The sequence below is a fragment of the Macadamia integrifolia genome, chromosome 13, assembly GCF_013358625.1.
Source record: "Macadamia integrifolia cultivar HAES 741 chromosome 13, SCU_Mint_v3, whole genome shotgun sequence".
Taxonomy (NCBI): domain Eukaryota; kingdom Viridiplantae; phylum Streptophyta; class Magnoliopsida; order Proteales; family Proteaceae; genus Macadamia; species Macadamia integrifolia.
Window position 1 is genome coordinate 25,324,517 of NC_056569.1, and position 22,184 is coordinate 25,346,700.

General features: G+C 38.7%; 3 protein-coding genes and 1 non-coding gene across 4 annotated transcripts; 1 reads left to right on the top strand and 3 right to left on the bottom strand.

Annotated features, from left to right (window-relative positions):
* The first annotated feature begins 225 nt into the window (after window positions 1-225).
* LOC122059190 (pentatricopeptide repeat-containing protein At5g66520-like) lies at window positions 226-2,598 on the top strand. Its single transcript, XM_042621873.1, has one exon. It carries the CDS (start codon window positions 362-364, stop codon window positions 2,306-2,308), a length of 1,947 nt encoding a protein of 648 aa, XP_042477807.1. The 5' UTR covers window positions 226-361; the 3' UTR covers window positions 2,309-2,598.
* A 2,000-nt stretch (window positions 2,599-4,598) lies between these two features.
* LOC122059725 (aminomethyltransferase, mitochondrial) lies at window positions 4,599-9,634 on the bottom strand. The gene is made up of 4 exons (XM_042622736.1): window positions 9,472-9,634; window positions 8,249-8,820; window positions 7,357-7,475; window positions 4,599-5,287 (listed from the first exon to the last, which is right to left on the bottom strand). Exons 2-4 carry the CDS (start codon window positions 8,804-8,806, stop codon window positions 4,726-4,728), a joined length of 1,239 nt encoding a protein of 412 aa, XP_042478670.1. The 5' UTR covers window positions 8,807-8,820; window positions 9,472-9,634; the 3' UTR covers window positions 4,599-4,725.
* Window positions 9,635-16,528: 6,894 nt separating this feature from the next.
* On the bottom strand, window positions 16,529-18,133 carry LOC122058739 (pentatricopeptide repeat-containing protein At1g61870, mitochondrial-like). The gene has a single exon (XM_042621406.1). It carries the CDS (start codon window positions 17,905-17,907, stop codon window positions 16,720-16,722), a length of 1,188 nt encoding a protein of 395 aa, XP_042477340.1. The 5' UTR covers window positions 17,908-18,133; the 3' UTR covers window positions 16,529-16,719.
* A 52-nt stretch (window positions 18,134-18,185) lies between these two features.
* TRNAW-CCA lies at window positions 18,186-18,257 on the bottom strand. The gene has a single exon. It is a non-coding gene; the product is annotated as a tRNA-Trp (tRNA).
* Window positions 18,258-22,184: the final 3,927 nt, after the last annotated feature.

Genomic DNA, 22,184 nt, shown 5'->3' on the forward strand with positions numbered 1-22,184 from the left:
AAGAAGAAGAAAAAACGTAAGATTTCACATAATACTTTTGTATATATCACTCAAACGATCATCCAATTGCACATGGAATACTCTAACATTTATTCTTTTTGCATTCAAATATATCTCTTCACCCTTGTGATAACATAAAGGGACACTGATGTTAAATCCTCACATGTATGACCAGATAATCGATTAATCGAGAAGGTAAAAGTAAAATAACAAATATTAAATATTGCTCCTATACACATGGCCTCATTCAAACACTCCTACATATAGCCGTATAGGTAACAAAAGAGAGAGTTCCTGCTACGCGGGTAGCAGCCAAATTTAGCTCACCCGCAGAAATTCAAATTTGAGCGTACAAACAGCCATGCCACTGCCATTAGTATCCTCTTTAACCATTGTTGCGCCTCTGCAAGTGCAACAGCTCTGCCCATCCAATTCCATCTCACTAACACAGAACCCCCTATGGATTCCAACTCCGGATCTGCTCTCCAAGTACCCGACTCTTCATCATCTCAGCTCTTGCAAGACCATGAACCAATTGACCCAAATCCATGCCCAAACCATCACTACTGGCATCTTCCACGACAATTTTGTTGCTTCCCGCATTCTATCCTTCGCCGCTCTCTCTCCTCACGGTTCCATCAATTACGCCCGCCTCCTCTTCTCCCGAATCCGTAAGCCTGATGTCTTCATCGCCAACACCCTCATCAGGGCTTACGCGTTTAGCCTGAATCCTGTTGATGCCATCCTTTTCTATGCTCACATTCTGGAACACTCCCTTGTTCTTCCTGATATTCACACGTTTCCTCTCCTTCTGAGAGCATGTTCGGAGATCCCGTCTCTTTCTCTTGGCCAAGCTATTCACTCTCATGTCTTCAAACTCGGGTTGTCCCACCAGGTGCCAATCCTGAATTTCTTGGTCCAGATGTATTCTTCCTGTAGTTCACTTGAATCTGCAAAACTAGTTTTTGATAGAATTCCCGAATGCGATGATGCTTCGTGGAATATAATGATGTCTGGGTTTATGAAATGCGGTCGTTTGGAGCTTGCCCGAGAAATGTTTGATGGAATGTGGGACAGAAATGTTGTTTCTTGGAGTGTCATGATTAATGGGTATGTCCAGCATTCCCGTTTTAAGGAGGGTTTGGAACTTTTTCGAGAGATGTTGATGAAGAAGGTGGAGCCAAATGAGAGTGTGCTGGTCAACATTCTCTCTGCGTGTTCCCATTTGGGAGCCATGGAGCAGGGGAAATGGATTGAAGGGCTTCTGAGAAAGAAAGACAGTGGGTTTACAGTTCGATTGGGTACTGCACTAATAGATATGTATTCAAAGTGTGGGTGCACGGAAAAAGCACTTGAGATTTTCCATGAGATGAAGGAGAAGAATGTACTTGCTTGGAGTGCCATGATCAACGGGTTTGCTATTAATGGAAGAGGGAAGGATGCATTACATCTCTTTTCTCAGATGGAAATGTTTGGAACTAAACCAAACGAGGTAACTTTCATTGGCGTTCTAAATGCCTGCAGCCATTCAGGGTTCGTCCATGAGGGATCAAGCTATTTTAATTCTATGACAAAAGTATACGGGTTAGAACCAAATGCCCATCACTACTGCTGTCTGGTTGATCTCTATGGTCGTGCTGGGTTGTTAAATGAAGCAGAGAAGGTGATCAAAAGCATGCCAATGAAACCCAATTCATCCATTCTTGGAGCCCTCCTCAATGCATGCAGGATTCATGGAAATACCCAATTAGGTGAACAAGTAGGAAAGCAGCTACTTGAATTAGAGCCAAACCACAGTGGGAGATATGTGCTCTTATCAAATATATATGCTTTGAGTGGAAGGTGGGACTGTGTGGCTGAGCTGAGGAGTGTTATGAGAGAGCGGGGGATCAGTAAGATACCCGGGTGTAGTTTTATAGATGTGGGAGGTGCGATTCACGAGTTTGTTGCTGGGGATAATACTCATCCTGAGAGTGAAAAGATTTATGGAAAGTTGGAAGAAATAAGCAAAGAACTAAAGCTTGCTGGTTATAAGCCAAATATGAGTGAAGTGCTACTTAATATGGATGAGGAAGAGAAAGAGACTGCCCTTTGCCACCACAGTGAAAAACTGGCCATTGCTTTTGGATTCATAAACAGTAAGTCAGGAACTACTATCCGGATCACAAAGAACCTTCGGGTTTGTGCAGATTGCCACTCAGTTACAAAGCTAATCTCAAAGATCTATAATAGGGAAATAGTCTTGAGGGATCGATGTCGTTTCCACCATTTCAGAGATGGTTCTTGTTCTTGCATGGATTTTTGGTGAACTTAGTATGTTACATGGTTTTTCAGTCTCTTACATGTAAGAACATTTTATGACTACACCTGTAGAATGGAGAGCAAAAAGTGAAACATCTAGCGTATGGTTTTGCATGTTATGTATGTTTTAAGGGAGGAGGAACCATCTTATTTTGCCCCTTCCACACAGTTCTGTGATCCCCTTAAATTTTAGCATTGAACTGGGTGTGAAAAATTCAGATAGGATTCATGTTGGCTTGTGGCAAACTTCCATGTTGTTTTCATTAGTGAATCTGGAACCCCATGTTTATGCTTGTTTGATGTGGAAAAGGAACAAAGATAAACTCTATTTTGTAAGCAATTAAAATGTATAGCATAAACACCAAGCAGTGAGGGACAATCTGCAACATCTGAATTCTCTACTAACAAACAGTCTACTACATCTGAACTGGCAAAAGCTCTTTTGCATGATAGCTCACAAAACTGCTGAGCATCTTAAAGGAAAAATGGATTAATTTTTAATAGGAGGTGATTTGAGAAGCACGTCCTTGCCATCTAAAACCACAAACTAATGGACTGGATTCCAAACAATTTATATAGCTGGTATGGATATATGTAGATGCCAATCTGATAGTTGAGAGCTTATATTTGAATGAAATAAGGTGCATTTTAAATCATTTTCCATGGATAGAAAGTCCTTTATGTTGCAAAAAAGCAACAATTTTCTTATTGAAGGAGCACCAAAATACTTCTTATTGTTTTATCTGTGTTAAGAATTATGCCTCTTTTTTTTTTTTTTTATGGGGAGGGGGGGTGTTCAGGTATATCAATAGCAGTCTTAATTTTCTGTTCCAATTTCTAAATTGTATGATATGCAGTAGGTGTTCTATCAATCATAATAGTACATGCATTGGGTAAGTGGGCAAGCATGCCTACAATTTACATAGTTTTGGTACAATCCTAACAAGAACCTTGTGAGAAAGTAACAGTGTGATGAAAGTCAAGGTTTCAGAAAAATAAGTGCATTTGTGGTTCTCCATCCAAACCAGCATAATCTTAACATACAAATTCCAATGGCAATGTCTAAATGAGATTTTTTGTTATAAAAACCTGATTTTAATGAAACATTATCATTTAAGGGCCTAGTTCTCATGTTGACTACAAAGGTTAAATGTTCAACCACCAAGCTCTCTTCCCAAGTTTTATAGCAGAGCCTTTCATGGGATTTCTGGCAATGTATGAGAATGTAACCTTAGGCAAGATGGAAATTAAGAAAAGTGATCTGAATGGTGGAGAACTAAACTTTTCAGTTTTGGTATAGATTTGTAGATTACAAAGGGAGGCATTAAAAGGCTATAAACAGCCTCTAAGGGAAAAGGCTGCGTACATTTGCCCCCTCCCAAACCTTGTAGTAGTGGGAGCCTCGTGCACTAAGTTGCTCTTTTTAATGCCCATTGATTGATATTTTAGAAGAAAGTATATTAAAAAAAAAAAAAAAATAGTCATGGGTGGATGCTTAATTCTGGAGGCAAATACTGAATAATATTTCAATGCCAATGGGTAGCACAGGACAATCACGAAGATTGACTATGGCTGCTTTATAACAGTCCTTGGGAAATACAGTGATCTACAAACTTTTGATGATTGTCAAGAGTAATATAGTTTTGTTCGTAAGCAGTAGATAGAGATGCTATGGGTAGTAGTAATATTGACAATTGGTCGATCACTTCAATGTGCTGCAATTATATTGCTTATTTGTGAGCTTAATTGCTAGTCCCAAGTCTGAAACTACGTCACTCAAGAAACTAAACATGTACATTGGCTTAAAACATTTTTGGACACTACAATTCTCTTTCCTGCCATTGATCCCTCTCCTGGTTCCAAGAAATTGGCACCAAGAAGACAAGACTCTTCACGTCTAAGATATCATACCACATCTATTATATTCTTTGGGTGGTCAAAAAGTATAAGCTCAGATCTATGTGTTGCAGCCATAGGGCAATAACCATGGAGAGAGCAGGGCAGTCAACCCCAGTTCATGGAGACTAGGAGCCTCTGAGCATCAGCAATATGAATAGAGAGCTGGATTCTGAAGGGCTTGTAAAGTGGATTAATGAAATTAATTATAACAATTGGCCATGGGATTTTGTTTAATACTCGTTATGATATCAAAATCAGTTCTGTATGAGTTTAATTCCTATACTAATATCCGCAGTTCAGTAGAAACCGCAAAGCAAGCTATGCTCTGCTTATCATATATTGTGATGCATCATAACCTGATGATGAATCTGTTATCTCTTCTAAAAACTACTTGGATATAAAAGAAGTGGTCTTAATTCAATTCAAATTCTTGGAAGAGAAAATATTAAGTCTTAATTACAGTATTACATTCCATCAGAATATGTCAAAAGGGGTTGGGGGGGAGAAGAAACCAAGAGCAGAAACTCATTTTTTGGGTGGGCTAGGAGGCTTGTAGTATCTTGTAGGCACAAACGGCATTTTAGTGATAGCTCCTTCATAAGATTTCCCTCGAATCACAATCTTAACTTTAGTCCCTGGCTTATGTGATCCAGATTTCACATACCCCATTGCTACATTCTTTTTGAGGCATGGACTGAAGCCTCCACTAGTCACCTCCCCAAGGCCCTCACCTTTATCATCAACAATCTCACTGTGGCTCCTTGGAGGAGGGCCAGGTGAGAAAAGGCCAACACGTCTGATTGCCGGACCCTCTTCAAGCTGTTTGAGGATCACATCAGCACCTAAGAAACCACCTTCTGCTCTTCTTCTTTTCCCTATGGCCCATGTAAGTCCTGCTTCTACAGGTGTTATATGCTGTTCCATGTCATTTCCATATAAACATAGACCAGCTTCAAGCCGCAGACTGTCCCGAGCACCTAACCCTGTCAACCTTATTTTCCCTTCAGATTTCTCCAAGATTGCCTTCGCAAGATCTACAGCATGCTCTGAAGGTACAGAAATTTCAAAGCCATCTTCACCTGTATACCTGAATGCCCATGGAGAATATATTTAAAAAAATAAAATGAAATTATAATGACTGTATCTTCCCCAACAATCACGCTTGTAAAGGTAAACAATTGGAATAGGAAGTACAGCAGCTAAAGCATGATAAATGAACCCTGTATTGGTGAGCCACAGATGGTTAAGTTTGTATAGACTACATAAATAACAAGTCCATTCAAAGGGTAGCTATAAATACTTGATGTAATCAAAATATTATGCAACAACAACAACAACAATCTCATCCTTAATCCCAACTTAATGGGGTCAGCTACATGGATCCAATCAAAACCCAATAGAAAAAAGAGTGTAATCAAATATTATGGCACCTAATATATAGTGTATGCAACTGAGATATTCTTGGAGAATATACAGAAGACAAAAAAGGGACAGAAGAACCTGAAAATCTCTAAACAACCAGTTTATGGTAAAAAGATTTACATTCACATTTTTACAGAAACAAATACTAGAAAATCGATCACAAAATCACCCAGATCCCAAGGGCTGATTCCCAGACAATAGATTGGGATCCTAATTCCTAGGGGAAAATACAACCCGAGGAACTTGATTTGCTCCTAGGACCATGATGCAAGGCATGACCAACAAGGGTTGATTGGATCGTGGAATGCTCAACCGGAGAAAATGGCTTTAGTGTGGCTAGCTGGTAGTCTAATTTAATTTTAAATCCTCTTTAATTTTAGTGATAACTTTATCTCAGCAACTTTGTACAAGTTTGGTTAGTATTGGGTTGGTTTCAGTTTGTTTAGTTGTTGATCAGATTTATTTTATGCTTAGGTTAGTTTATGCATAAGTGGGTATCTGAGTCCTACGCTTATTTTTCCTACAAAAGCAAAAATAAGATGTTAAGGCTTCAAAACGGGAAGGATTCTTGTGTCTCTATCTGAGAATTTAAAGAGGAATAAGATTATGTTTTCTGAAATTATTTTTGTTACATGCTATCTTGGGTTATGAGTTGTGACAATTTACCAGTAACTTGAGGATTAAAAAAGAACTAGAGAGCTCTCAGTAAAAGTCTTAACACCTCTTTTACAGTTATTCTCATGGTATTCGTTCACTTTTAGTTTCTATGACCTTCCATCGGTGCTAATTCAAAATCTATCCAAAAACCCAATTTCCCTTGTTTAGAACTCTAGTTTCATTACTTAAACCCAATACTAGTACTGGATCTCTGGGTGTGCTAGTATACTAATCTTCAACTTCAAAACACTTTTTTTTTAAACCCTAACCTATTGCTTTCTTTTTCTTCTTCTTTTGTGATAAATCTAGCACCTTCAAATATCTCCAAGTTTACCTACCTACTACTGTCATCATAAACCTAAGTTTTGTGAATTTCCTTGCTTCTTTTATCGTTTTCCTTCATTGCATAACTGACATAGTCGGATAGCACAGTGTCATTGTTTTTAGATACCTTTCAAGATAATATGAGAGCAAAAAATTTCTCTTGGTGAGATAAAGAAAAAAAAAATATATTTTGGGCATCATCAAAGCTTTCTAGGGACATCTAACTTCTTCTTGCTACTCTAACAAGCTGAGGCGCTATCACTTGTTCAAGGTGTTCAGACTTCCCAATGATAAGATCCTGTTAATGCGTTTGATGGAAGTAAATCTACGTTTTCTCAGGATTTGGTATCTGTTGGTTCTTGGGCATTTCTCCCTATCCCAATACTAATAATAATAATAATAATAATAATAATAATAATAATAATAATAATAATAAATAATAATAATAATAATAATAATAATAATAATATATCTAGTCAAATGAAGACTGCCTTAAACTCATAGGCTGAGAATTCAATCATTTAATTAATAAACAGAAATCAAGCAGTAAATATCAACTCTTTTTTTTTTTTTGGGGGGGGGGGGGATGATAAAGATAAGACACTATCTACGGATCCAAGGGCAGTAGTCCCTATGAGGGGGGGAGGAGTCAGTCTAAAACCTCAAATGGTCACTTAGGGCTTCTCAACATGCATCATTAGCTATAAGCCTATAATTCAAAGTTAGCAATAATGAACCAGGAAGGCAACATACCCAGTTCTAGTGAGAAAGCAGTGCACCCCATTGATATCCAACATTTGGAATTCTCCAAAGTAAACCTTGCTCAAATCATCTTTTGTCAAATGCTGAAGAACTGGTGCAGAAAGAGGACCCTACACCAGATTCATACATAAAAATGTTTGATTGAAACATCTTCAGAAGGCTATAAAACTGAACAGAGAAGTAGAAGTGCTAAGATTGACCAATGTAAAACTGTAAGTCACTTTATTGAATTTTTGGCAGTCCCTTTGCACTTTTGACAACTTACAAGCTAAGATCGAAGTAGATCTCAACTGTACACAGATAGCACAATAGCCTAATATTTTTAACTTATGTTTGTTTCTCTTTTTAGAAGTTTTAGTTGCTGATGAAAAAGTAACAGAAAAAAAAAGGTAATGTAAAAACGTAGCAAGCCAAACATAAAAGGAGAAGCACCAAGTATAGGTAAATAAGAGGTTGCAGCAGGTGTTTAATGAGAATCAGCCTCAGCGATCTGAGCAGCCTGATTATGATTGAATCCATACCAGCCAGCAAGGTGATTGTCAAATTGAAGACGGAAAAACATCCTTTCGTGAAAACAAATTTAAAGGAAAATTCAAAATATCAACAAAATTACAATGGGAAAAAAGGAAACCTCAGAATTTTAACCCAAATGCACTGAAACTCACAGAAATCTGACAAGGCTCATATAGAAACTATACAACACCATTCAGATTAAAAACAAGGTTCACAAATACCAGAAAATGAAGCCAAAACAGGCTCTGCACTGACTCAGAGAGCCAAGACTTGCAGAAACTTAAAAAATAAAGTTAGTGGCAAAATATTAGTCATGAACCAACATCCATGCAATTAGAACAGAAGCAGGAAAAGAAAACTAGTGATAGACCTGGAGAGCCAGAAGAGATCTCTCATCATGTATATGCCATGAGACATCCCCACCCTTGGCTTTGAATGCCTTCATGTGCTCCTCAATGTGTGCAAGATCCTTATCCCTACAACCCGCATTCACAACCAGGTATATGTGATCATCCTTCACCTTAGTGATCACCGAATCATCAATTGCCCCTCCTTTCTCATTTGTAAAGACAGTGAGGGTTCCGGTCCCAGGGGCAAGGCCAGCAACATCAGCAATGACAAGCTTCTCAAGGAATGGAATACAATCCTTTCCCTTGAGACTGAGCCCACACATGTGGGAGACATCAAAGAGGCTACCATTCTCCCTGCAATTCAAAGTGGAGTCCATAATTGAGTCCTTGTACTGGATTGGCATGCTCCATCCAGCAAAGGGCACCATCTTCCCACCATTGGCGACATGGAAGTCATACAGAACAGTTTTCTTGAGTTCAGCTTCAGAAGCAAAACATCGACGTGCTACAGCCTTTTTATCAGCCTGACCAAGGCGGCGTGTGATGGATTGCCCAAGCTGCCATAGGCCTCCTCTCATATTGCAGATTAAACCTGAAACATCATAGGATTCACGGATAAGAGAATTCCAGAGACATTTGAGTTAGTAATCTGCAACCGGATCTCAGGAAATACAGACACACACAGAGGAATCTCTGCGGATAACCCAGATAAAGTAACAACACAAATCTTCTAAGGAATACTGGAATAGACGACCACAAGGGTGAACATGGGGTTGAGCAATTAAGCAAGCGAGAGAACCTCCGAGAAAACTGATGATGAAGGTGATCTGTTAACTGGGTTCGGAATTTCTCCCCGAAAGTTCAGAATTGAATGGAACAATCAAGCAGAGGTGGGTGCACGTGGATGTGTGTGTGCGACAGACATGAAACTAGAGGGTATAAAGCATTGACAACCTTCAAATAAATCAAAGAACAAGTATAGATAAATAACACAAATCTCTAACCTCATTAGGATAGCAATCTTACAATCAAAAGGCAGAGACGAAGATAAATCAGATGATCTTCAAATGAAAATCAAAATAAATAATGAAATGCTGACTGAATCCAATCAATCACGAGTCTCTAACCAATAAGGAAATTTAAAATACAAAAAATTTAGCAGAAGAATCTGTTCGACAGATTCTGCAAAAGAGAAATGCAGGTCAAGAGAATCAAAGCTAATCAGAAAGAAGAAAGAACTTACTGAGATTTTTCCCTTCTTTCCGCAGAACTAAGCCAGACAAATGGGGAAGAGATAAGAGCTCAAACGAGCAGCATCACTGTATAGGGAGTTGGTGACGAGTGAAACAGGATAGGAAAGAAAAATTATAGGCTTCGAGATTCGGTTGCTTAATATTATTATTCTTATAGTTTTTTTGTAATATTGGCTGGTGAGATTTAGTGGGTGGTAGAGGTTTTCCTTCGCCATATCGAGACAGGACACCCCATCGTTGGTGAGTGGTGGTGACCATCTCTCCTCTCTCCTCAACATGCTAGTAGGGATGAAATTGGGTCAGGTTCTCAGCCCAACTCAGAGTCGTCCACTCCTCTTACCTCGGAACAAACCTAATCCGACCCTGATTGACCTTGATCAAGCCGAGTTGGTTCTGGCTGACCTGATTTTTGCTAGGATTAGTAGATACCATCAACATCAATCATTCTTAAAGGTAATCCAAAAAGCTTAAAGCAATATGCGATATTTAATACATAATTATATAAAATCATTGTCAGGCCAGGCTCAGCCCATACCCGCCTTGAGAATAAAAATCCTTGTCCATACACACCCTATGGGCTGAAAGGCCCAACTAAGGCCATGTCTAGGCTCAGGGCAAGTTCGGATTGACAAGGCCAAACTTGCACCCCTACATATATGTAGTTTTTCTGGTCCCACAAGATAGAGAGTACTTCAAGAGTGACTTATTTTACCCCTTGTGCATTAAACTTTTGTAATTGTTACCCTATATGTTAATGTCATTAGCTCCAATTCAAACCATGGTTAACAAAGAGTCTCTATTAGTTAATTAACATTCATATGTGTAGTTTTTCTGGTCACACAAGATTAGAGAGTACTTCAAGAGTGACATTTATTTTACCCCTAGTGCATTTAAAATTTTGTAATTGTTACCGCATATGTTAATGTCATTAGCTCCAATTCATTCCTTATTTGTTATTAAATTTCATTTTACTTCGTTTCTAAAATCCCTTCAATTTAAAATGTAAACTAAAAAATCATAACTAAAAAGTATCATTACAAAATACAGTAAAAACAAATTTAGAGAAAAAGAACTCTACTCGACAATGTTGCATACAACCAAACACATAGGGAAGTGAAAGTAGGATATGAAAAAGGCATCAATGCCCGGATCCGGCTCGTCTCCAACAACTGACACTCCAACGAGCATCCAACAAGCTTGCGGATGGTCGACACGTGAAGACAAGATATCCGACGGTTCGACAAACTTCGACCTATCTTTGTAATAAATAGAATATGGCAATAGGTATAAGAATTTGACAATTCTCTCAATAAAATATTATGAGCTTGCGGATGGTTGACATGTGGAGACAAGATATCCGACGATTCGACGAACTTCTACCTATCTCTGTAATAAACAGAATATGGCAATAGGTATAAGACTTTGACAATTCTCTCAATAAAATATTATTAAATCAAGAAGGAGAGTATCACTTACAAGCCAAAACGAATATGCAAAATTGTATAAACAAAAATCCTTCAAAAATGTAGAGTTGAGTCATATAAGAATACTCTTCTTTAGGTATTTGAACGCCCCGTACTTGTATATAACTGGGTTGACCAACGTCCTCACCTCCAAGATAAAACAACTCCGCAACATCTTAAGGTGCAACTTCAATAAGTGATTGCAATAGGAAAACCAAAAGTAATATTCAATGTATAGTGTGTACGAAACGATAGTAAACAATTTTTTTTTTTTTTTAATTAACCAAGATGTCTGAGCCAACTTACACGCACCTCGACTAATCATCGGAGAGACTAGCACAATCCCTTTAAAACATTATAAAGGAGAAGGTACATGTCCAATGCAATTCAAAAGCACCCTAGGAACCCCCACACATACATGACAAGGAAAAGTGCCTCTCTCAAGGGCTTATACCTTTAAGAAACATTCTCACATATGAACCCCTCACACCTTTCATCCATTTTCGATGTAGGACTAAACAAACTTGAGAAAAATTACTTTTAACTTTTTACTTGTTCTTCCTAATGTACAAACAATTTCCAAAAAGTGAAAGAGGGGAAAAAAATTTTGAACATTGTTTGAAACTTTAACTTTATTAAAGTAATATTTTATATTATATAATATAAAATCCAACAATTTAGACGTCGGAAAAAAAAAAAAGGCCAGGGTGGGGGGGAAGATCTTGAACATTATTTGAAACTTTAATTTTAGTAAGCTAATATTTTATATTGTATAATCTAAAGTCTCACCTCCCGTCTCTTCTCTCGCTGAATGATTGCAGAGGCACCAGAGTCCTTCACCTTCCTCTTCCTTTGCCGACGGCGGCGAGACCAGATGAAGGTGCATAACCAGAGATGGTGATGGAGAGTGTTAAGTTGGTGGGTGAGATCGATGTTGTAGATATTCGGTAAACTCCACTATAGAGACAAGTTGTGTCAAGGATCTTAGCTCTGAGAGGTCACCTTCAAGTTGATTAACTGAGGTGCCCAAGTAATTGAGATTGGTGAGATTTCCAAATCCAGGTGAGAATTTTCCGGTCAGTTGGTTTTTCCACAGCTCCAGTTGCCACAGCTTCGTAAGTTTCATGAGCTCAGCCGGAATCTCGCCAGATAGATAAGCTTGGGGAACTGAGGTCATAAACCCTAATTTTTAAAAGAGATGTTCATTTGCATAAAGCAAACCTGCAGTGGCAGAATATCAAGCTCTGCAACTATAATGGGATCGTACGCTCCAGCAACCGCCGAGACTCTCCAAATGCCGACAAGGAGTGGAACGGGAAAAAATCCACCTTGCTTTTTAGGTGTTGCAGGATATGGATTTCTCATGGTTTTCTTCAACTGGATCGGATTTCTCTCTCACCTGGAGGCTTTACGGCGGCGACGACGCAAATCGCAAGGGTTTAGGGTGGTTCTATCAGATACCAAGTAGAAAGAGACGGGAGGAGACCGTCGTTGGAGCGTAAGTCGTTAGAGACGAACCGCATCCCAATGCCCTGTCTCCTCTTAGCTTTTCCCGAGAATTTCCAATGAAAAGGCCATTTTTTAACCCTTTTTTAGCTATTATCGTAAGATATGATAAAGATGATGAGCAATCCAAGTCTATTGAGATCACTGAAAAAAACCTCATGTTTTTCGTCATCACGTGTGGGTGTACACAGCAGGTAATGCTTTTTCTCCCAAAAAATTTAAGTGTTTTATACAATCATGTTAAACAATGACTACAAAAATTTTTTTTCTTAGGTTTTGAAAAATTAATTCACTTTCCTTCTCTTTGATTTCCTTTACAATCAAATAGACTCACTGCATGTGTGTAAGACAACACCCCCCCACGCCCCCACAACAAAAGGAAATTTATGGGCTTACCTTGCACGCATGACTACGTCATCTAATGATTGAAACCCTGGCAACACAAAAACTTCTTTTTTATGAGAGAAATCAAGTAGAAGAGAGACAGATAGGCCCAAGCCCTAGACAAACATGTGAGATAAAATGATCACCCCACCCCTTATAAAATATAAAAACCGTACCTCTATTGAAGATGTTTTCATGCTTATTACGTTGTTCCATTGACCCCATGCTGACACAAGGACCACACTGCCTTTCAAAAAACTCCCATCACGAATGACTTAAATGAACCAAAGCCAGATCCATATATTCATCATAAGATAAACACGGTTTGACCGGTTTAAAGGAGGAGGATCCATGGGATGGAAAAACAATAAAGTATATTACCAATCCATCGGATAATAATACTAACAACCATATGGGGAATAATTTTATAACCTCGAGCTAACCATATAAAATTAACAGTGATTAAATGTTAGGCAACTTGGGTAGAACTCATCTTCAAAAGCTAAGGTATCCAAATACCAATTAAGCCTTCACATTGGGTTATTTATTTCCGATGTAGGATTTTTGCTTTCAATGGAACTCCAACATTGAGAAAACTACTAAGAACTGCTTTTAGAACTAACTAGTCCAGATATTTAGCCCCACCACCTTTTTTTTTAATTTTTTTTTTGGGTTCACTCAGGTATTATCAGACATGAAACAAACCATCTTTGTATCAGACAGAATATATAGGAAAATTTGCAATGCAGGCTGCTATACTCATCACCTGTTCCAGAAAAGAAACCAATATATTTAAAGGATGACAACTCAACTGAACTAAAATTGTAGGATTATATTTAGCTTAGATTACAATTCTGCAAGCAAACTATGTTCTTGTCATAGGCAAAGGGCATGGACAGAATTTTATGAAGACTATGTTTCTCTTAAGCAACACATCACCCATAACCCTCTCCCAACATTTCCATCAATTCATGACCACCAACCAGTGGATACATTAGTACCCCACAGACAAATATATTCAACCCAGTCGAACAAAAGATTCAATCGAGCATACTCTCAGTGAACAGTAATTAAAATAATGAGCAGAATTAGGGAATCAGGACAGCAAATCAGAGGCTGCAGTCTAGCATTATCATGTGATGTGCTAACATGGTCAATCTAGAGTCTGTTCCATAGTGGATGCTTCATGTACTAAAACAACATTTCAATCATCCCAACTCTCCTCACTGGAAATAAATCTTGGATAGGCTGAGGGTCAAAGGCCAACCTTCCAGTTGATGGAAAAGGGACCAATTTATGTACCAACTCACATAATTTTGTCTACCGAAAGTTTAACCATGTTTAACCCTAATATTTCTTTGAACTACATAAAAACCAAAAAAATGCAAAGGATCAGATTATTTCCGACACTGATCCACAGAGATAACAACCAATTGGTAAAGATCCACCCACTGATGGCTAATGTAGCTCCCCCAATACTAAGTTCATTAACTGTCAACTCCACAAACTCCAACTAAAATGATAAAAAAAATTAACCCCTCTACACTCCCACCCCAAAGTAGCCAGCAAGGTGGCTAAATGCAAAAGCCCAAAGACAACAAAGATGACATCAAAAACGAAATGCCCCTGTTTGTTATTCTATGCCCATCTTCCTTCCTCAACATGTAACAGAAAATTGTGTCCCTGAAGATACAAAGTGTCTCGGAATAGTGAAACCAGACTTCGGACACATCAATAATGTGTACAACAATTACCATTTCCCCCTATCCCAAGAGGCAATCACTTCGATACGTTTATAATTGTTTTCTGTTCCTGCTCTTATGCCTCTCTTTCTCTCTCTTCCCCATCACCCATTTCAACCCCCCCCCCCCCCAAAAAAAAAAGGGTGCCTTTGATCCTAGCACAAGTTTTCATTTCTTGACACCCATGTTTTTGTTTATCGTACCATAACGAGGTGTGCATGGATGCAAGTCTCTCTCCAAGTTCTTGTCATATAACTAGTCACAGAACTGTCCTCCCATGTTCTGAAGGATATCCAAATGGATGGAAAAATGCTTTTACAAATCATGTTTTTGGGAGGGGAGGAGGAAAGTGTATAACAAAGATCACATTGCACAGACAAATATGGTATTACACCAATCTAAATTGAGGAAGACTAAAAAATTTCATAATTGCCTTACAAATAATGAAACAAGATTTCTTTCCAAATACACCACCTCTTATCAAAGATGTCTGTCAAACAATAATACACTACCAAGTGTCAAACCAAGACCCTTCCCTAGTTCATTCAGAGGAGTTGGAATCATGCAGATGCAGACAAGTAGAGAGAAGAAGACATGTATAGGACTGAAAACAACTGAGTAAGAAAAGATAATGGAATATTGGGATAGTAAACAACATATAAAGGAATATTGGGATTAGTAATCAGAAAAGACCTACATTTCACAGACTTCAACAACAAAACATGCACAGATTATGTTGGGATTATTAAACACAACAGATAATTGAATATTAGAATTGGCAACCGGAGCAGACCTACACTTCACAAACTTTCTCATCAAAACATAAACACACACATGATGTTTCAATAGACTACATTACATGTCTACCTGCCTGTATGAAGGGATATTGAATTGTTTTGGTGCAGAGACTGGAGCCAAATATTAAGAGTGTGACTTTGGAAGGCTTTAAACAAACAATACCCAGGAAATGACTATGAGATCAATGCAATAAAAGAAGGTATGACTTGACAGAAAAAATACTGTTTTGTTCGCCTGTCTTAAGGAATATAGTCATGTAAAACATCAATAAGGTAAATATTATCAGGATCGACATGATGGACTACAAAAAAATTGTGTGAAGGTTACTCTAAGCATCAAACTCAGCTCACAGGTAGCAAAAAGAAAGCTCCAACTTAATTCATTGTTGGATCCAGAGGTAAGGCCTTAGGTCCACTGTAAACCTATTCTATATCCTACACTCATCACCTTAATCACATTCTAGTAGGATATCATTACTGATGATTGAGAAACTTATGCCAATCAAAGTTCCACATTAAGAAAGTCATGCTAAATAGACAAATTTATCAGTCAATTAAACCATGTCCTAGCACTTGCAGGGAATGAAGTTGCTTGAAGACAAGTAGATCATTTACTGAAAATGCAAACTTTTATTAAGGGTCAAAAGGCTCAAAAGGGGAGCGAGAAGAAAAGATCCCCCAAATGAGAAACCCAGTATACACAAGGAATAAAAAGTAGGCAGCATTCCCATGGTGAGGTTGCCTTGAATGCAGGAAAGATTCACTGGTGCAAGGTGCTAAAGAGGATGTAAAATCAATCATTATGATAATGAAACCAAATCACATCGCATTCACAATTTAAGATTGAGATGACTTTTCCCAACCGAGTTAGTATCTCTATCACATGTACAAGGCAGTGTGCATTGGGGAATTCTAGGTGAACAAAAATCAATAGACTAATACACAAACTTAGAAGCCTACAACACAATTCCATCTTTGCGAAACGTCAGTGCAGGAAATATCAATAAATTCCACAGAAATGCAGAAGCTCCCACACAATTAAGGCAGTAACAAGTAATAACAAATAGAGATGGCTTATCACCAATATAGAGATCCTAACATCATAAAGGTAGAAGGAGAAAAAGAACACAACATGACATCAATCTGAAACAGCTATGCAACCAAAACAACATCATGCCTCTGTAACTTAATGTAATGTAGATGCCAAAAATATCTTTGTAATGTAAGAAACAAGTGCAAATACAATGAAATATTTTCTCAAGATCTGCCATTTTATACAGCCTTGGCCGAATGTTCACCTCTTATTACCATGGTTTTAATAACTGAAGGATGCCAAGTTAGCTTTCCTACTGAGCCAAAGCTTCTTCAACTTCCTTCCACATGTCAGCAGTCTTATCGAATTTCTCCTTCATTTGGCCAACAAGCTCCTTAGCCTCTTCAACCTTTGAAATGCTTGCAAGCCCATTCACAAGTGTTTTCATGGTCGTGAAGTTTGGGACCCATTCCTTCTGCATGCTTTCCTTACACAGCTTTAATGCAGCATCGAAGTCCTTCCCTTGGCAAAGGTAGTGAATCAGAGTATAGTAGCATTCACTATCTGGGACACACCCCTTCCTCGGCATATCATTAAATAGCCTCTTCGCTTCCTCCAAATCCCCCTCTTTACAGAAGCCATGAATAAGGTGGCTATAAGTAACAGAATTAGGCTTCATTCCCCTTGATACCATACCTTCAAACAACGCCTTAGCCTCAGCAGATTTCTTCAGTTTGCAGAGACTTTGGATCCTAGTATTATTAGTACTAACATTAGGATGAATATCGTGCTTTTTCATAAATTCCAACACTTTCCCAACGTCTTCAAACTTCTCCTCTTTATAAAACCCCGCAAGCAAAGTCCCAAAAATAGTAGTATTCGGCTTACAACGTTTCCGATCCATCTCAGCTAAAATCGAGTAAGCCGAACTAGATGACCCCGACTCACAGAAAGCTTTGATAATGGTATTATACGTATCTAAATTTGGCGTAATTCCATAAGTTTTCGGGAATTCCATGAAAATTCGACTTACCTCTTCGTACTTCTTTGCGAGAATGCAAGAAAACAGTAAGGCATTGAGGGATTTGGCTGAGCGAGGGATACCCAGTTCGTCCATTTGCTTGAAGGTGCGGATAGCGTGATCAAGCATCCCAGATTGACCATAGAGAACAATGGCATGAGACATGAAACGCTCGTTTCTGAGGTCGGGGCGGCTTTTCAGCTCATCAAGGTAGGAGCGGATAAATTCGAAGGACTTAGATTCAGAGAGTTTGGAGACCGCAACGGAGAAAGCAACACGATCCAGGTGGACTTCAGGGGTGAGAGAAGCAGCACGGCATATTTCGAGGATGCGTTCAGGGTTTTTCTCAGATTTCAGTAGCCCTAGAGCAGCTCGAGTTTTTTGTTTGCTGGTGAGAAGAGAAGAGTCTGGGCTAAGGATCGATGAGAAATAACGACGATGGAGTAAAAAATTTAGGCGCAAACGAGATGCAGAAGCCATGAATTTCAGATTCGATGGTTGAAATACTTGTATTTACAGAGGGAATATAGGGTTTTGAAACATTTCCATTATAACCATCAACACAATCTCTTTAGAGGCGAATGAAGAAAAATGGATTTTTCAGATTGTCACTGAAACTAGATCCCGAGTTGCAGAAATGATCGTAGGGCTTTGACTAGAGAGAGAAGATATAGCGATGGGGTTTAGCCCTAGGGGTTTTAGAACTTTAGCTAAGAAGGAAGTAAAAGGAAAAAATATAAGAACCGGATCGAGGGATTTGAACCCGACGTGAATCGAACACGCAACCTTCTGATCTGGAGTCAGACGCGCTACCATTGCGCCACGGATCCGCTGATACTACATATCAAGATTAAAATTTTAAAATCAAAATACTAAATCCTTTTTCAAGCATCCGCCAAACTTTTGCAAGGGGCAGTCTTAGCCTCCTTGATGTAATCCACTAGACGTTTTTTAATCAAATTGGATAATGATTCTCTATCAGCTTTGTTGTTTGCTGCAGCTATGTCTGTTTTAAGATTCATTGGAAGGAATTCTATTTACACTTCCTTCAACCCGGTCCTCTCAATGCTCTGACGCTCACATAGAATATAGTCCAAACTGTCTCATCACGTTTCAAACCCAGCTCATGTGCTGCTTTAATAGTAATTCAATGAGTGCCGTCTAAGAAAAGGGCTTGGCTTGGAAGAAGAAAATGAAATATGAACAATCCCAAGCTCTTTCTAGTGGAACCTTCCGAGTTTTTAGAAAAAATCATACATAATTTTTACGAGATTGTGAAACTTGTTTCAAAACGGTGAAAACTTCTTTCGATTTGAAGAGGGGGTCGTCTTTTTTTGGTTGAAGTAGTCGTGCTTCCTCGATCCCTTCAATGATCTTCTGAAGCTAATTAACAATATCATAGAGCTTTTGACGAAACCAAAACCACCACTTTAGAGATGGGGTCTTGAACAAAGGAGATACCCCATGAGTTGCAAAGTATGAGTTCATACTTGCAACATATCCTTTGTTGAGAGAGCTTTTGACGCAACCAAACAACTATGTCTCACAAATCCATATCGAGCTGGTCTTGATGAAACATTCATGGACCCAAGAATTCCACAAGCTTGGCCGACCCATAGGTTGGTTCCAAACATCTCATAAGTCCCTTGTATTTCAATGTAAGGGTGTCAATTAGTCCCTTGATTGGGTTGAGTGACAAATGACTTCGGCTTTAAGCAGATATCGGATCAGCCTAAGTATGGATAGTTAATCGACTATTAGAATAGAAACATGTTCATACCTTGGCGTATGATATCTGATTATCTAAACATGTGAAAATGATGTGACACCTTAAAATGGTGGGAGCTAAGTAGACTTGATCGAAACTCAACCCTACTAGTTGACAGTTGACATCCCTACTTGAAATTTCAACGTGAAGGGGCCCCTAGAGTAATTTCCTTAGATGCTAAACATAGGTGCCCATCAGGGAATGCTCTCACTCCATCTTCAATTTTTTTACAAGAAATTTACATCTACATCTCCTCATGTTTGCCTTTAATTATTATGTCCTTTGAGTTTTGTTTATTACATTTAAACCCACCAAAACCTAACACAGTGAGACTAGTATTAGTTTTGAAAAAGACAAAATTGCCCCTAATCATATAAATTCAACCTTAAATTCCTATTATACCCTTCTTACTTTTATAAAACTAAAACCCCTAAAATCTTACCCAACTGAAAGAGAAGAATGAGCTTACCTTGTCCAGCAAAGGTGAAGGTCGCTGCATTTCTCGGCAAAGGTGAGTTGTTGTAGAAGCTGTTTTCATGGGATTAGGATATAAAACATAACCTAGACAAATTTTTTGAGAAATTTGGGCACCACCTGATTCAAGTCAGCAGATTACACACCCGTCAATAGATTAGTATACATAACTAATTTGAGAACCAATATACTCTGCAAATAAAGGAAGCTACCTAATTTGTCAAGCTTACTTTGGAAGTTCATTATCAAGAGAAAGTCATTTTGCAAGTAGTTCAGAGTCTTCAGATTCCATGAGTAATGGCTAACGAATCTGAAATGCCATAAAATATCTTTTCAAATGTAAACTAGATCATTCGAAAGGAACCTTCACCTGAGAAGACAATTTTCAAAAGATGTTTCCAAACTAAGTTTGAACTTGGATATTGATGTAAGGGTGTCAATATATAACCGAAACTGTTTATTGAAATCGAAACCGATCAGCTATCCCGAATCGAACCGCACAGTAGTAAATTGATCCAATTTTGGTTTTATAGGCCATAATTCTGGTTCGAAACCAAACCGAACCTGAAAACCGATGGTTAACCGGCACCTAGTATTAAAGACTTAAAGTGTTTTGAAATTCGATGAGTCTCTACGAAAAAAGGGGGGGAGAAAGCAAAGTACTAACCGATAAGAGAGCTTCACTTTTACACAATCACATTTTTTTATTTTCTAATTTCTAGGATCATAGTTAATTAGTTATAATATGTGTAGTCTTTTACATATAAAGTATATTGTCCTTGGAAAAATAAATGTATATTGTCTTAACTCTTTAGGAAATTTAATATATATAGGATTTACACTAGTTGTAGGATGCAAACAATTTTCTAAAACGACACTATTAACCCCATGTAAAACGGTTGTGAACCGAATAACAAAAACCGTTAAAATCAAAACCGCAGGACCACGAATCTCAGACAAACCCAACCTTACATATCAACCACTAAACTCCTCTACTACCACCCCACACAAATTCAACTTTTCCCTCCTATTCCACCCATCAATCTTCAGTGCTTGCGTCACCTTTATGGACTGAGAATACTCATCCTTTACCCAATGATACCCCTTTAGAGGATGATGATGATGATGCCATTTCTATTGAGGATGACCTCGATGACATCTTAATCCATAAGTGGGAACTCAGCCTAGTCAGTAAAGTTCTTTTGTATAAACCTTATCGTAGGCAAGCAATTATGGAGGCATTGCCAAGGGCTTGGAATCTGAAGTTTCCAATGGAGATTTCACCGATGCAAGATGATCGATATCTCTTTCAGTTCCATCATCAGCTAGACTATAAGAATGTGTTGGAGGAGGGCCCTTGGGCAGTTGGTGGTAACTTATTGATACTGGAAAAATGGAGACAGGAGGAAGACTGGTCGTTTAACATGACTAAATTCTGGATTCAGATACATGATGTTTCTCAGGAACTGTTTCATTTGGACCTAGCCGCACAGATGGATGCAAAGGTTGGGAAACCACAGTAGGTCACTCTATTCCAAGGTGTCCAGTTCGGGCTACGTATGAGGTTCATACGGTGCAGAGTTACTTTGACATTACTAAACCACTCCGCATCTCTATACCTATTAAGAGAAAGTCCCATGGTCGCACTTTAGCTTTGGTTAAATATGAGCGACTTCCCAATTTTTGTTACTATTATGGAATGCTAGACCATGAGATCAATCGTTGTGTGGGTTTTTTTTATGCTGAGACTTCCCACTCAAAGGAACATGGTTGTGCTAAGGCCTCCCTTTGTCAGAATTTCCCCAGTTTCCAGTTTAGTTAACATATCCGAGCAGCGATGCCAGATACTCGTAAACTGGAGAAAATGCCTTCAAAGGTTCTGTCCAATGAAAATTCTGCTGCAACAAGCTCTGGAAAGGAATCATTACCCCAAAATTAGCAACTTGTTTTACCGTTTGCAAGTCCACAAACTCTATTGGCGGGACGAGTTGGGCGTCGGAATCAGACCGGAGAGGAGAGAGATGCTCCACTATCAATTCGTACACTAGCAGTTGTAACTGCTTCTCCACTTGGATACCCTGGGGTGGGCCCAGGTAACCCTTTAACTACCCCATTATCTGCTCCATTCTCCCATGATCCTATATCACCTCAAGACCCCACTAACCTCTCCCAACAGAGAAGTGGTTTCCAGTACCTATCCACTATGGAATTACGACCTCATATGCGTGACCATCCACTCCTAAATTCCCCTGACGTTTCTGACCTTTTGGTCAACCTTCTTCCCCATTTATCGGTGGTTTCTCTATCTCACCCTCAAGTTGTTCCATTGCCATCGCCTACCCCTAACCGACCCCTTTCATTATGCCATGAATCTCTCCCATCTACCTTTGCCTCAAATCCAAGCCTTATTCAAAACCATATAGCCGTTACGCAACCCACTAATCAAAACCTGTCATCTTTAAAGTCCAATGGATACAACTGAATCTGAATGTGTCGCCTCTATAGGCTATGTCAC